At 49.8% G+C, this 16924-nt stretch overlaps 1 protein-coding gene across 2 annotated transcripts in view; it reads right to left on the bottom strand.

Moving 5' to 3' along the window:
• The window catches only part of SH3PXD2A (SH3 and PX domains 2A), a 228208-nt gene extending 212116 nt beyond the window's left edge, over positions 1-16092 (bottom strand). For both annotated transcript variants that reach the window (XM_082764488.1, XM_082764484.1), the window contains exon 1: positions 15987-16092. In XM_082764488.1, coding sequence (XP_082620614.1) covers positions 15987-16058 — 72 coding nt within the window. In that variant the 5' untranslated portion in view covers positions 16059-16092. The remainder of the gene's footprint in view (positions 1-15986) is intronic.
• Positions 16093-16924: the final 832 nt, after the last annotated feature.

Below are 16924 nucleotides of genomic sequence, written 5' to 3'. Positions count from 1 at the left end.
AACTCAGCGAAGCAGCGGTAATTAATTGTGAGAAAGACCTCAGCTTCACCCTCAGCTCACCGGATGAATCCCTTCACGTTTCCAAACACTAAACCACGCTGGGGAGACACAACCCAAAGCCCCCGCTCCCCAAAGCCATTTCATCCTGCTCGCTAAACCACACACCAGAGCGATCAGACACGTCACTGAAGCTCTATGATTAACGTTATTACACTTATTAGTTAATTCACAGTAATTATGCATAAAGCCTGGCCTGCTACTTGCTACTACAGCTCTACAGCTCGCTGCTCAGGCACGAGGAGCCACAATTCCTCTGCCCAGCAGAGCCCCACGGCCACAAGCAAGGACCCAGATGCAGCAGAGTTCATTGGCAGGAGGCGATGGGTTTTTTTCCCTCAGCTGCACGCTCCCAGTGCAGAGAGCTAACCAGTTACTGAAAAACCACCTGGAAGAAAAGGCTGCAGAGGGAGTAGTTTTGCAATGAATGGTCTTAATTTTAGCCCCCCTTTGAATATTTTATTTTTTTTTTTATTAGCAACAAGCCTACTAAGTACTTTAGGGCCAGAGATACACTGCTGAACGTTAGCCTCCCTTTTTCTAAAAATAAATGACAGCTGTTGGCAATCCCTCCAAGTCCTCCTGCTAATCTCCATCTGCCAGGGAGGTAACACAGCCTCAGGACATGGGCCCAGTGCCTCCAGCCCGTTATCACCAACGCTGTCCTGCCTTCCAGCTTTCTGCTTTGTTTCCATGCCTCTGCGGGCACAACATCCCTGGGGTGGCTGGAGGGGGAGCCGGGCATCAGCTGCTTGACCTGCGTGTGGGGGCTCCATTTCTGGTCCCTCGGGCTTGCAGCTAAAGCGAGCTGCTCCTTACCGTGTTCTGCAATAAGCTGAGAGCACTGCAGGGACATCCTCGTCCTCAGCCCACGGCATGGTCCAGCAGCTGGAGAGGGGATGGACAACGGGGTCACCAGATCCTGGTCGAGGTGAGCAGAAAGGATTTGGGGGTGGGCAGCTCAAGGGCTCCCAGGATCAGCTGGGGCTATACTACCAAGTATAATTTTAGCAAGTGGTCTTTGCTCATTTTTGTTGGACAGAATGGTGAATTTAAGCCAAATAAAGGCAAAATTACTGCCAGTTGTTACTTTTACCAGTGCTTTTGAAACAGGCTACAGGTCTTAGTATAAAACCTAATGCTTTAAAATATATGGCACGGTGTTCCCCTCTTGGTTCTCCCAAAGAAAGGAGCCTCAGCATCCATGACAGAGTTAAACAATTGAAGAATCGCATGAGTCTGTCGGATGGCTTTGATGAAAACAAGTTGCAGCCACCATAAAGCTGCCTTATTTCACTGATAAGAAATTGGATGGTAAGAAAAAAAGAAATGTGTAAAAACCAGCACGGAGTGTAACAGTGAGGACACTGAAAAATGCTCATGGCAGGGCCTGGGAACATTCCCCAGCAAAGGAGGATGGAGAAACCAGCCAGCAAGAAGGCTGGCCAGGGCCAAGGATGGCTCTGGGAGAGGACAACTCGATGCAGCTTTGCTGGAGCACAGTCAGCACCCAGCTCTGTAAAGGGGACAATGTCGAGTGATGCTGATTTTAATGGCAGCAGATCTGTAACTGCACGATTTGGCCTCGGTGGGACTGACATCCCAGGGGTCGCTGTGGCCTCTCCCTTACCCCAGTGACAAATGCCAAAAACATGCAAAAAGAGCAGATATGGAAGCTGAAAAGAGAGCGCATTTGTCTGAAACACCCCAGCATCAGTTTCAGATCATCAGCATCCCCAAACAACCTAGGGAGCAGCTGGCTGATAGTCGGCCTGGTTATCTCCCCCAGTGCCCCGGCACGTCATCCCCGCGCCTGCCAACGCTACAAGCTCCAAACGTGACCCTGGCTCTCTTCCCCAAGTGCTGAGAAGCTCTTGTTGTGTTTGGCTCCCCCCTTGTCCTCCCTTCACAAAAGCAGCACGCTTCCACAACGTCAATCTGGAAATTATTTACTGCTGATGAAGCTCAGGCAGAAACCGCAGGCCACCTCGCCTCTCACCCCAGCGGGACGCCCTGGGGACGTGTCCCCCAGGAGCAGAGGGTGCCCCAACGCCAGGACTCACCCAAGGGCTCCTCCAGCTCTGCCGGTTGCTGCCCCAACGCCCTTCATCTCGCCTGCTCTGCTCCCGAGGCTGGCTGAAAACTACTTGGTCTGTGTTTTCAGAACACGAAATAGACGCCATCTGCTTAAGATTACCCTCATTAAAGCTAACGTGGGAACATAATCAGCCGTGTTTTCTCTTCGCTGCTTTTGCAAGTGGAGTGTCACTTTGCAAGGCTTTGGAACAAGTTTCTCCGAGATTCCCTGAAGGGAAGAAAACGAAACCATGAGAGAAGGTGCTCCCCAACAATCAGCCTCCTCCGTGCTAACCCAACGCACGGCTCAGGGCCAGGACAGTCCTGAGAGCCCGTCTCCTCCACATCACATCTGCCTACAGCTGGCAAACCTCCCCTTGAGGTCAACCTCTTCCAGAGCTGCATCTGGCAGCCGCCAGTATGGGCAAGGCCGTGCTCCAGTGTGAATTCTCCCTCTACGTGCTTGAAGTTGCCCAGACTGAACTGCTAATCTGTGCTTGAGCTCACCAATTCACTTGTATTCAGCCTGCTACGGCTGAGAAGTGTGGGGTGGGGAAGTCTGTCTGGCTTTGAGAGTGGCCTCCTCTACAGGAGGGAGTTAGAGCCGCTCAGCAGAACGAAGGCCAAGAAGGGATCGGTCACTCTACAAAACAGAGAAGTGGGACAGGAGGTCAAAGCAAACTTAAAGAGACCTGTTTATGCAAAAAGACAATACCAGAATCAGGATGGGCATGAATAAAAAGCTTCTACACTGGAATGGAGGCTTCCAGTCAAGCCAACCCAACCACCTTGAAGGGTCATATGCAGGAATGCAACACGCTCACATACCATCAGCCTTGGGCTGTCCTAGGTCCGTGTTCCGCAGTCCCATGACCCACTTCACAGCACGTTGAGCCATAAAAGCACTTCTTCCATCAGCCCAAATTATCCACTGATATTATGAGGGCTCTGAAAAGGGACTTCTGCCAGAGATATGTTACTGTGTGCACGCTGCTCTCCGTGCCTAATCTGCCTCCCTCGCAAAGAGATGCCGATGCATCGAGTGTTTGGGGCTGCTTTGATGAAAGGCAGTAGATAAGTTCAAAGCCCGAACATATATTAATAGTACTACCAGCCACGATACCTCTACAGAAATAAATTGCCACTTGACCCAGGGCTGGAAAGCAGAAACCGAGCTGTCAAGGCCCAGATGAGTGACACCAGCCCAGAAAAGCACGACGGGATCCACAGAACAGCGTGCAGAGCACAGGAGGGAGCTGGGAGCGATGATGGGAGGCTCGCTCTCTCAATGCATGCACTGCCCTTCCTAACTTCAGCTGGCCATGGCTCAACAGCTCTCACTAATATTAGCCACATGCAGCAAGCCTCAGAAGATGGAGCTGGTGCCGTACAGCTAAGGGACATCCAGGAAAGCAGCAGAAGATCCAGGCTTGGCCGAAGTGAAGTTGAATCTAAGCTCAGCTCCCCATTTTCAATGAAGCTTTTCAATGAAGCTAGATACTAACTATGTAGGAGCTAAAGAGAGGACACTGCTTACTTAACCTTCGGCAGTCAGCAGATTTCTGACTTTCTCACCCAACATCCCAACATAGCTCGTGTTTGCTAGGTGTCAGCCCTGTCCCCGGAAACTTGGAAATGTGTATTTTCAGCCTTCATATTGACTTTCAGCAAGGTGTTCCTCAGCTTAATTACATAGTGGGGAAAAAATACATTTAATTTCATCCCACCTCCTACCCAAGAATGCCGTAATTCCTGCAACATTGCCTAGAGGCTGAACCTGTTTCTCTCCATCACCTACTTGTCCCTTGTACCACAAGAACCCAGGATCTGCATTCAAACAAGCATCTCTCCCTCTCTTCCTTCCTCTGCTTTTAGAGTACTTCAGCTGATTCAGGATAACATTTCGGGCAGATCTTAGTATGAGAAGGACTGGACCTCTGCCAACCTCAGAAAAACAAACTAGAGCTAGGGCTGGAGGACTTGTTTGGTTTGAGCAGCTTAGATCCCAACCACTGAAGGTGATTTTATAAATCTTTACTTTCACACCCTTTGCAGAGGCAGATGGAAACAAGTCTAGGAGCAAAACAAGGAACAATAGTTACAAGAATGGCATGAATGGCCTTATTTCAGCTATGGGGAGTGTTGTTTCTGAAAACTAAGGAAGTTAATTTATAACGTTAGCAATCTGACAAGCACTCTATTTAACAGGAACTCGGCTATTGTGTCTGAAACAAACGGGAGCTAGCATGAGAAGAAGGATTGCCACTGGCTATGACTTGGCTATTATTTTATCACTCAGGCTGCAGAACCCCTCAGCTCGTCTTGCACGAGGGAAGTCATGAAATTAAGCATTTGTTACAGCTAAAATTACTGGAAAACGAGGCTTTACAAACAGGCATCTGCTAAGCAGATACAGGAGCCCCATCTCAGGCTGAAGGTGTTAGCCACAACTTCTAGGCCCTACACGTTTCCCATAAAGCTCCTGTTGGCTTCTGATGGGCACGGGGACCAGCACACAGTCAACAGTGGGAAGGGAGAGCCTGGGAACTCAGCTAATGATCCAAAGTGAATGGACATTCGCTGACGACAGCACGGCAAAGTTGGCTTCGGAGCTTGGCTTCTGGCACAACAATGACATAACGCTGTGTTTACTAGCAGGGAAATCTGAGGGTTGGAAATAGGTCTGTGAAAAAACCACTAACACGGTTTTCTGACAAGCCGGCAGATTAACATCTATTGTCACTGGGGCAAGGCCAAGCGCGCCTGGACAAGGTCCAGGAGTTTGATGTCACTGAGAGGCTCGCAAGGACGTCAGCTAAGGAGGGTTCCCATGTCACCTCAGCGCTCACCGCCGCATTACCGCTGAGAGCAACCATCAGCCAACATCACCACTCATTTAACCCTTCCTATCACAACACGCGGCAAAAGCAACGTGCTGGCCTTCCAGCAATGGGGCTTGGACTCAAATTTGCTACTGCTCATGGTAACCAGATGTAAAGGATTGATAAAGGACCGGGCAGAAGGGTGCTGGCCGGTAACTGACATGTTCAATCACGCTTGGACTGTCAGTCCTGGGTTAGTACTACCTAACTCTGCCCTTTGTGAGCAGAAGCAGTGGGCATCATTTCTTCGTTTGACTCCTTTGGATGCTTTCAAGTCCCCTGTGACCCAAATCACGCAGCCAGTTGCATCCTTGGCTTGGTCTGAGTCAAAATCTTCACCATAACCCAGCCAACACCTCTTACACATGCAGCAAGACAAAAGCCAAGAAGTTTCAGCTCCTCTCCAAGATCCCAACTCAAGCCCAAGGATGCCCAAACTCCCACGAACGCCAGGGCCTGGTGACAAACGATCCCACTCTGCTCACCCGATGAGTTAGAGCCCTGATGGCTTAGCATCACCATACAACAACTCAGTGGGCAGAGCCCCATGAAGCCTTTAGCACACAGGGAGAGCTTTGAGCCACCTCTGTTTCAGGTGCAAAGGCTGCTGGAAGCACATCAGTGCTATATTCTGTCCTACAGACCCTCAAACACAGTGGGAGCCTTCAGTGCTCACTCACAAGATGCCCTTCAGTCCAGTTCTACCACACCAGAAGGTCACCCAAAACTCCAGAATTAAGATAACAGGAAACAACACCATGGCAAGATTGGTCCTTCTTGGAAGGAGGAGGAAAAAAATAGAGTAAAAGAGTATTCTTAGGGTCTGTTCAGGATCCTGAAGCTGGATCGGCTTCAACAGGACCTAAAGATCCACTGCAAACATCTGCTTTCTGTTCCATTTCTCTGGCCATGCCCTCTTCTTGCACAAAGGCAAAGCCATGCAAATGGTAAAACAGAAGCACAACACACGCACACAAAACCTCACCTCAAAACCCCAGTTCCTACCAAACAACTGCACGCTTCCCCAGCACAACAAGGGAAGAATTACGTAAACCAGTGATCCCCACGCTTGTCCTCACCACCACCAGGGCACGCAGATGCACAGTGCTACCCACAGCTGAGACCAGCAGAAACCACCAGCAGGGCTGCCCCACACAAGCAATCTGGCTGACACGTTCAGCAGCGAGGCCAAGGCTCCGAGTGGCAATGCCTCACTCCCATCCCCAGCAGTACAACCTCTGATCCCGCTCACTTGGGCAGGAATCTCAGTTCTTCGCCCAAAAAAGGAGGCTTCACGTGAGAGGGAAGCACCTCTCGCATACAGCATCGCTCTGCAGTGCCACTAGGGAATTGCCAGTGAGACACAAAAAGCCACTGATCCTCAGGCCAAGAGAAGAGCAAGAGGTTTAAAGACAACAATTGACTTGTTTTTTTTCCCTGAGCGTGGGTACTGCAGCCCCCAAGGGCTGACACCCAGGACAAATTCACCTCAACTATTTTTTAGTTAAAAACAAACTATTGGTACTTACCTTCCTTTACAAATCAGGGATGTCTACATTCAGGGATGCAATGCAAGCTCCAGCTGCCCAGCACAGAAGCAGGTGGAAAGCTGCTTCCCCAAAACAGCCCAGAGTTTTGACACAGACTGTTACAATCACAGAGACAGCAGCAAAAGATTAAACAGAAAATTTCTTCTGGAGCAGTAACAGCTGAGATGAGGCTCCTCCATATGCCTCAAGAGAGAGCATGTCGGAGGCTGGTTACTGCTCCAGACACGAGTAAAACAACCTGTGTTGTCTTTATAAAACATCACCTGCTGAAGCATTAGAGGAAAACATATTTGGATTTGGGGAAAGGAACGAATTTATAAAGGTTGTCCAGGGCTTGTACAATACAGAAGATACAGGATCGCTACCTTTCAGTATGTGGAAAACCAGCATGGAAGTTCCTCTGGCATTAGTCACTTCTTATCCTTCTTTACTTCAGCCAACAGCTCTGATCTCCCATTATTAAGAGAAAACATGCAGCCCTTTCATTAATAAAAAGACACGTTAGTACCAACGTTCAATGTTGGTTCAGGGATCCTGATAGTTTAGCCTGAGATATTTACACACACAAACATACATGCACAGTCTCCCTGCTACTCCTGCCTTCCCTATCCCAGAAACCAGTCCCAGAGCTTGTTTTAATCCCACTTAGGGAAACGCTGAACTCCAGGCTTCCCTCCTGCGACAGGCTCGGGAGATGGGAAGGAGGGAGGGAGATGCACTGAATGGGCTCTCCGTGGCTTTCTTCCAGGAAAATACTTCACATATCCTTGTTTGTTTGTTTTTAAATTCTAAGTGATTTTAATGCTGGTGAAAGTTGCTGGAGTGACAGCCCTGGGAAACTGCAGGCCTCCAAACGGAGGCGGGAGCAGGGGCTGTGCCAGCTGCCCTGCTCCTGCTGGGGGCTGGGAGCTCCGCGGGCTCTCCCATCGCAGCATCCATCCCACGAATTGCTGGTCCCTTGCTCGAGAGGAAGCAGGTGGCAGAGTGCCAAACGTCCAGAGGCAAAGGAAATTCACTGAGTTCAGCACCAGTGCAACAAAGCACTCACAGGGCAGGGGAATAGAAGATGGCAAAATTGTTTCTCAGAGTATTTTGCTTGAGGTGCCAGGGGTCTAAAGGTTCACCCGAACAGCACACTGAAAGCACCTCGGTAGGTGAAGTTATAAGCAATAATTGAACAGCCTGAGCTAAGGAGATGGAAAATGTCATGTTGAAGAAGCAGTTAGAAATCCTTGTCTTCATAGAGTAAGGAAAGTGGTAATTCAGGTGCTCTCTGCTGTGAGGGGTGCCTGGCCAGAAGATTTCACCTGGGCTGCTGAGCTTCACTAACAGGGAATGCAGACACTGCAAACAGCATCCCCCTGCCTCCTGCCAAGCCAGCTCCCCAGAAAGATCACCTTCCTCACATCACCCCAAATACTTCCACAGACCCTGGGATGCAAGACAAGAGGGAATGCCCTAGAGGAGCAGGCTGACAGCCGAGAAGCATGCCCAGAATCCTAAATGTGCGTGTCCTCGGAGAGGAACGTGGCTTTTGTATCAGCCCATTCATCACCGTGTCCGCCGGTATAACACTGAATTCAGCATCACACCGAATGGTAACTGCAAACTTTAATGTATGAAGTTGGCAAATCATCCAGGAATGCTTGATTTGTAGGCATGCTGCCAGAATTTCAGGGGCAGCTGTGGAGGACTTCAGAACAGCTATGGTTAACACTGGCTTTGCACATTTCTCCTGATGAATGCAGATAGGGATGTTTTCCTTACACACAAGCTTGTATCAAGCCTAGAAAAGTGTTCTAGTAAGTGCTCAGGGCCTGGGAGCCTGGTGCATCACTGTGTTTGGCTAGCGTGGTTTATAGGGAAAATAAAACATGGGCCACTGGTCAGAGAAACTGAGAGAGCAACATTTCAAAACACAGCTATTGCTAGTTATGTTTCAAACACAGTGTAGCCAGGACTGTACACACATTTCTGGACACTTAAAGCCTGTCAACATTTTGTTCCATCCAGTGAGTCAGTGCCACAAACTGGAGAAGTTCATTATGATTACAAATGTGACCACGCAGCATCACAGCCTTATTGGGAAACCAGGGTCCGCCCTGACCCTCTGCTCCATGTCAGGGACTGCTGAGACCACTAAGGACACGCTGGAGCTTTATAGAGCAGTACGAGAAGTTGTGATGAAGGCACAGATTCGGGGATGTAAGTTCTGCCCACACAAGTAGAAAGCTCCCGGTCTGGCAGTTGGGTGGTTAGCCACACACCGAGCTCCTCTCCCAGCAGCTGGAACATGGAGTAGCCTGGCAAAAAGCAGCAGCTAAACAAAATCAGGAGAAGGACATTTTACAAGTGTCAGAAAGGTCAGTCCAAGTGTGACAGCACCAGGTAACACCACCACGTTCAGGCACTTACAGGTATTACAATGAGCAGGATCTCTCTGCTCTGCCTCCACTCCGGAACAATTTGATGTCTTATTACATTATCCTTCCTTACGTGATCCTTCTTCACCTTTGCAATTCAGTGCTCAGTGCTTAATCAAGAGTCAGGACAAACATTCAGGTTTGTCTGCATGCTTCTCAGAGCAAAACCAGCCCTGCTTTGTACTAAAGGCTTTTACATATTCAAAAAAAATATAAATACATACAGTAAGCACAGCATATTACTGACATGTAGTGAACATGACTCGGAAAGACCGACTGGGTTGTTGGTATTCAGATGGAAGGCAGTACAAAGAAAAAGTGAGCAGTGGGAAGGCTCTAATTAGCTCGTGAGATTTTCACTTCAAAATCCTTTCAGGTAAAGAAATCCGCCCTGTTTTCTTTTGCCTTTCCTCTTCCCACTCCCCCAAAAAGTGATGATGGCCCTGCCCAGAAGAGAGTAACAAAGATCCTGGAGAGTGGCTTTGCTTTATAGTAAAGAGAAAAGGAGATGCATTATGATTAAAAAAAAAAAAAAAGGCAAACAAACAAACAAACATGGTATTTACAAACTTCTGAGTCAAACTTTCAATAAAGCCTCTCTATAAAGGTGTGAGCCAAAGCCCAGGGAAGCTACCAGGAGTTTTTCCATTGCCATGCCTGTATTTTGGTCTCGACTCGACCTGATTAAGCAGCAGACACCTCCAATTTCAAACAGTATGCTACTGTGTAGCTCTCTGCCTTTTTCATGCAATATTTATACAGCATGCTCCAGGCCAGGAGGTGCCACTTGGAGCTACAAGAAAGCATTCAGCTTCACAATGCCAAGCCAGGTAGGGCGCTGCCAGCCCCCTCTGATAATTCTGCTCTTCTCCATGGTATCTGGGAACCAATTCCCTTTGTGCGAGCGGGCTCCGATTAAGAGGACGCAACATAAAAAAGGAAATTATAAAAAAAATCAACATCTCACGTTAGAAGGTCCAGCTGTTTCCTCCCAGTTGACTAAATTAGAGAGCTCGTACGTCACCTCCTGCCTCAGGTAGGGTCACATTGAATCCCTCTTCCTGTTTAATCCACATAAAATGGGAAATGGTTTTTGAGGAAGACAATGGCAGAATACGAGGGTATTTTTTCAGGCTGTGCGCTTTTATCAGATAAAGTGCAAGACTGCTTTAACAGCCAGAGAAAAAAATAGAAAACGCTTCCACACACTTTATGGGTGGCTGTGGGCCCGATCACTTAAACTCTCTTTGCCACATCTTCCCAGATGAGCCCACTACCAGCACACACACTAACTGGCAGGGATGGGAGGAGGGCAGTGGATCAGGGCACGGGACCGGCAGCCAGGCTGCTGTGGGATGCAGGAAGCTTTGGCTCCATTCCCTATTTCATCATTCGCTTCCTTCGGATGTCTGCTCGGTTCAGTCTCCTCTGGGAAAAGGGCATGATTTCAGTCCCTCAACTCCTCTCCCTTTCAGCTCAAAGCAGCCAAACCGGGGTAACTCTGACCACCGAGCCCTGCACGTTGTGTTGCACAAGTGGGTGGGTGGACGGGTGCCAGGGCCCACACACTCAGGGCTCTCCAGAAGCCGCAGAGGCCACCCTGCAGCTCTCAGCGGCTGAAAGTCCCTCAGGCCAACACTGCCCTGGGAACCACGTCCCAGTCGGAGTCAGTAGGGGCATCCCGGCCACTTTTAAAAGGGAATTTGGAGGCTTTTGGAGCTGTTACCCACGGCTCACGGGCTTGCTAAAAGCTTTTCGGTGCCTTTCCTCTTGGCCTCCCTCCCGACGTGCCGCAGGCCTGCCGGGGCTCACAGCCTCCTGCAGAATCTCAGCCCGTCCTCAGCACGACAAAGCCAGCCAACTACCTCGTGTTTCAATCAGTTTTAATCTATTTCTAGGGCTAGGGACAGCCTTTTACTTGGCAAACCAGTGGATTTAGATATCACTGCCTCTTGGCTGAACGCTACCCACCCGCAGCTCTGTTGAAGGGAAGGCCTGTGAGTGCTCCATACCCTGGTGGGCCACCCGGCTGCCCTCCAGAGAAATTTTTGGTTTTCGAGGTAATAACTGCCAGACAGGGCATGACGAAAAGCAGGCAGGTGCCTAAAGTATCTCAGCTGCTTTGCAAGTATGCCTTGAACAAACTCAAAGTGGCTGTGAGTCTCTTGGGTGCTTCCTAAGGTAAGGTAACATGGGAAAGACCTCAACAGCAGGTTATCTTCCAGACATGACACTGGGAGAGCAAGAGGATGCTGAGACAGGGCAAAAAGTCTACTTTCCATGGCACTGAACAGAAAAAAAAAAAAAAAAAAAAAAAAAAAAAAAAAAAAAAAAAGGATGTTACACAGGCATTATAAAACAGTGGTGTTTGAGAAATAATAAAAAAGGCAACAGGATACAATGTCTGATGTTAGAGAATTTTGCTTCCATGAGTAACACCTCCATCAACATGTGGTTACAGTGCTGAGGAAGTGAGCAGTCCTCTGAGCACTCGTGGGTGCAGGCAGTTTTGGACTAGTGAGGTTTGATCTCTCCCTCCTGCTCCTCCAGCCATCAGGGAGCAGGGGCAAAGAGTTGAACTCACCTGCAGAGAGCTGCATCCACAGCTTCCAGATTTGCCTTAAAAATACTGACTTTTTATCTTCCCATCGTCTTACCAGACCTAAAAACCATGTGAGATTTACATCTCCAACAGGCAGAGCAGTGGAAATCATCCTTGAACGACACAAGTCTGCCCCAGCAGGGTGGTGGTCCTGATACAGAGCAAGGGAGAGGCAATTCTACGTGGCTGGCCTTCTGTGCTCTCCTTTGCCTCTCCATTTTTGACATAACCCTTGCCAGTACTCAGAAGTTCAGTTCTGAGGAATGATGAAGTCACAGAGAAGCCTCGTAATTTTCTGGCTTCCTCCCAGCACCCCAAGCAAAGATAATAGCAATAAGAGTAATAATTCAGACCAGTGAGTCAAGCTGGACCGTGGGCCCTTGCAAGAAAGCCACAGACAGTTTCCTGTTAGGGATAAAGGAGATAGCAGAAAACAGAACAAAAGTCCTAAATAGGTAATCCATCTGCTCACGTAACATCTCCTTCTGCTTCACATCAAGTCCCTCACAGCACCCACCTGCAGGCCACCAGCTGTGTGAGCTCCAGGCCCATCATATCCTCATGGCCAGCTCACTGTGGCTCACGATCTCTAACTCTGCTAACCAAGAGTCAAAAAAAATAAATAAAAAATAATCCAGGCTGAGTTCTTCTTCCCCTGAGCCACTGACACTCCCAGCACAAGCATCAGGGCTGCACTGGATGACCCCAGCAGGGGAAAATCCAACTCCTCCTCCCACGGTGATCTGAAAAACCAGCACAGGATCAAACACCCTTGCCACTAAACCCATGACTGCACCCATGCAGCAGAGGGGCTCCCATGAGAGCCCATCACAAGCCAGTCAGAGGTGCTGTTACGAAATTATTACCGTGCAGCAGAGCTGGGGCAGTACGCAGGCATCTTATGACTAAAATCAGCAGTGCACCTCGCTCTTTTGACTGGAAAGAGACGGAGAAGCCAATTCTAAAGCAAGAGCGTTTCATCTTCCCTCTGTGCTGAACAAAGCTGCAAACCACACAAAGCCCCACTACAAGAGGAGCAGAGCGGTGCTGGAAGAGGAAATCTGTGCTGATGTGCACATCCCTGCCCTCGGAATAACACAGGCACACTTAGAGACCTCAGAAATGACCTCAGGCATATAAATGTCTGCTGAGATAAGGCACATCGCTAATCAGCCCTTTGTGGAAAAGCAAGTGGTCAGGAAGGGCTGGGGAGGAGCCTGGTAATTTGGCTTCTAATGAATGTTTGCCATTAGCCAGCTTGCCGTGAAGCTGTGAACAGGTGAAGGTGCTAACCCCTCCTCACCTTCCTGAGTGCAGGATCAAGCACATCTGGTAGGCAGAGGCACCCTGCAGGGCTCCGCAGGCAGGCAGGCAGGCGGTAACTGAGCTTTCTGTCTGGAGATAACCTGGAAGCAGAGAGGGGAGGGGAGCCTGGCTTCTTTAAGCCCCTCTACGAAGAATTAAGGGAGGCAAACATCAACAGTGGGTCTTTTTAAACAGAGAAACCGTTTCTGGTTTGGGGTTGTTACTTCAGACAATCACAATTTCAGGTTAAAAATAAGAGAAGCAATCCCGAAACAGACCAAATTTCCACACAACTGAGACACTTTGGGATCTTTTAAAGCTTAGCAGAGGGTAGAAAAGGGATTTGGATTTTGTTACCAGCTTTTTTTTTTTTGCTTCAGAATGATTAACTGACACCATCAACCATTAAAAGAAACATCCTAATTCACCCAGCTTCATCACAGCATTGCTCAGCCAATGCACGACCCTGCTGTGCCAGGGGTCTTTCCATCAAACCCAGACTTGACCTTCCTGACATTGTTCTTGTTTTTTAGAAAAAAAAGGAGAAAGCAAGGAGATTTAGCATTTTCACAGTATCATCAAGTGCAAATTAATTTTAAAAAGACTACCTGCATGGAGAAAGAATAGGAAATAAATGCAGAAAATCAGAAGCTGCAGGAACAGGAGTAGCTTGTGTTAGCGATACACCACACAAGAGGCATGTGGCTATGAATGCAGCCTCCTCTTTATCCTTCCACTTGCTGCTGTCCAGGCAAGCCAAGCGGGATGCAGAGGGAGACACTGCAGACCCCTTCCCTAGCGGTGATCCCACAGGGAGGACAGCTGTCTGGGTTCCTATCAGATAGCACTGGATCTAAAGATTTTCATCTCTTCCCATGCACAGAGCCCTACAGCTCTTCCAGCGAGGTATTAATCTCTTCAGAAGTTTCACGCGCAGGGCTCACAGCAGATGATATGCAAAGCCACCTTCTTGCTTTATACTTTCTCGAGTCAAGGCCACAAAAGCTATGCCAGTATCATCAAAGACATCTGCTCCAGGGAACGATCCTTGGCATCTAGGCCAAGCGGCGCAGGGGATTACGTGCTACTCACATCCAGCCCTCTCCACGTGCCTACACTGCCTAAGATCTGCCTTCAGCTCTCCAGGCTCTGTCACAGCCCTGAAACATCGCAATTAAACAGGAAAGGGGCTCAGGTGAAACTGCCTCAAATACCCACATCACCATCCTCTGGAGAAATACATCGTTAATCTGATGCCACGGTGTGCTGTGTGGCCTTAAGGGCTGTATGGTATTACAGAGCCAACATAGGGCAGAGCACACCAAGCTTCACACTGACCCAAGTATACACAGGCAATGGAAGGAACTAAATCCCAAGCCACCTTTACGCTTATCATGAAAGAAAATAGTTGCATCATGGTGTAAAAGAGCGCAGAAACTAGCAGCCAGTGGATCAGATCCAGGGAGTTAAATTCTTTGACAGCGTTGGTTCACCCTGAGTGAATTATTCAGCCAGAGCCAGATGAAAGGCTGCAGCACACACATCTGCAGCAAACTGTAATCTAGGAAACAAAGAAGCAGCCAAGACTTCTGGACCTACGGGTTAATTCACTCATCTAAAAGAAAGAGATTCACAAGGACATGGATCATTTTTAATTGAATTATGCCAATGCTTGTTTGTGAACCAAAATCCATTGTGCTGAACACTGCTCAGCCAGCGTCAGTCAGTTGGACGAAAGGCAGACACAACACTATTCACACAACAAACCATCTAATTTGCAATTTTTTTGGCCAAGAACTGGACGCACAAGGATACGGAACTGTTGTGCAGAAGGCACTATTAGAAACAGCGTATGGAGAACGGGGTGAAGGGGGAGAAATAGGTTTCCCACTAGAAGTCTTGTGGAAAGCTGCTGGTAGCAGTTCGGGTTACTGTTGGTAAGACCCAGTAACAACAATCATCAAGGAAACAGAAGCATTTCTGCAGGAGAACAAGGGAAATACTTTTGTTTCACGCCTCACAATACAGGATTTAAATACCAGGTCTCTGTTTATTTTCCAACAAATAAGAAATTAACTTCAATTTCTCCTGATCAGGAAGCTATTGCTCCCGGGTCCTTTGCATAACTCGCTGCTTGGCAGACTGACTTCTCCACAGAGGCTCCAGAGCCTCTGCTGCCAAATCGCAGCCACCTTTCAGGTGAGATAACAGCCTGCAGCGGTGTCAGCCACAACTCCGTGACAATTTCCAAGAGCAGCAGCAGCCTCTCCCGCCAGGAAGCGGGGAATGAATAACGCCTGACCGCCCAGGTCCAGCTGGCAAGGGGCGAGACCTGGAGCTCCCACCCCAATGAATCGGGCACCAGACGTTTGATCGCACAGCAGATCAGAGCTTCAGCTTCACATCCACTGATCAACATCTCTCAGCAACAGAGTGCCCTCTAGCCTTGAGCTGGGTTACGGTTGATGCCTCGGAGGAGAAAGCTGAGTGATATCAAACGCTAATACAAAGCTTTGCGTCCGATCTTTGCTCTTACCTTTCAGGTAACCCAGTCAAACACCGACCAGCTCCAAAGAAGCCTGGCAGACGTGCAGTGCCAGGACAAACAGGGCACCGAGAGGGGCTTTGCACCAGCTGCAGCACCCCTTGGGCTTTTGCTTACCACAGCTGGGCGATTTACCTTCAGGATACACAAAACCTAACCTGCGCGTCTAAACACAGGTCGTGTTTTGAGAAGAGAAATAAAGGACTGTGTGTAACTAAAACCCAGAAACGGAGCCAGGAAACGAAAGAAACATCTCTTTTCTTACAGTGTGGATGGGGAGAAGCTGCTCCACCGAGAACTCGTGCAGGCAAAGCGTCCGGGAGGTTGTTAAACCTCGCCTGATGCCACTCTGCCAGCGGCAAGGTGCGAAAGGAGGAAGGCAAACAGCAGATACGAGCGAACCCACACGCCGAGGAGCCTCGATAACCACCCAAACCCCCTCCACCCCCAAAAAATGAAGGTCTCGCTGTAACTTTCTGGGCGAAAAGGCGCAAAGCCTCCTCCAGCACCCCCGGCTCGGTGTCCCTAGAGGGGGGTGCCACTCACGTAGTGCTTCGAGGGGTTCCTCCGCTTCTCCACATCCACCACGTTGGCGTCCAGCACGCTGTAGGACAGCATCGCGCCGCTCCTCCCGGGCCCGCCGGGGCTCCCACCGGCTCCCTGCACCCTCCGGCCGCCGCGATGCCGGCCGGCGGGGCGGGCAGGAGGGAGAAGGAGGAGGAGGAGGAGGATGCCCCGCTCCCGGCTCCGCCCCGCGCCGTGGCGGCTCCTTCTCTCCTCTCTCCTCTCCCCTCCTTTCCCCTTCTCTCCCCTCCGTCCCGGCAGGGGCAGGGCTCGGCCGCCGTCCCCGCCTCAGGGCGGCCCCCGGCGGGTCGGGGCCTGAGGGGAGCGGGAGCCGCCGCGCCCCGGGGCTGGGGGCGGTGGGGAGCGGGGGGCGCGGCCTGCCCTGAGATGGCGGCCGCCCGCTGGCTGCCGCCGGGGGTCTCCTCACACGGCCCCTCACACGTCTCTCCCCAGCCCCGCTGCCTCAGCCCGGCCCCTCAAGGCACTCCGTCGTTGTTAAAAGTGTCCAAAATATGGCCAAGGTCACGCCAGAAACACGAGGGGCTGAGCCCAGCCCTCAGCCCACACGGCTTAGGGTTTATGGCCGCTGAGGGAGGTTGGCAATGTCCTGGCCCCCTACTCCGTGATGAAAGGCGGAGGGAGGTTGCACAGAGGCTTTCTAGAGTAATAACCCTATTTCATCTCTTTGTGTATACATAGATACTGAAACAACCCTCACCCTCCCCTGGTCATACTTCAAGAAGAGCTCGCCCTAGAAATTTCACGGTGTCCTTACTCAGTAACATGTCATTACTTTGCATATGATTATTCTGGAGGCAGTTACCTCAGTAAAGGGAACTTTCATGTGATCTCCCAGCCAGCAGCTCGCTTTATGAATTTCATTAGCCATTCACCAAACGAACTGAAGTCACTAAGATCTC

Source organism: Aythya marila (assembly GCF_965140915.1).
Source record: "Aythya marila genome assembly, chromosome: 7".
In the NCBI taxonomy this organism is placed as follows: Eukaryota; Metazoa; Chordata; class Aves; order Anseriformes; family Anatidae; genus Aythya; species Aythya marila.
Note: the sequence above shows the minus strand (reverse complement) of the source record. Positions and strands in the feature narration are given on the sequence as shown.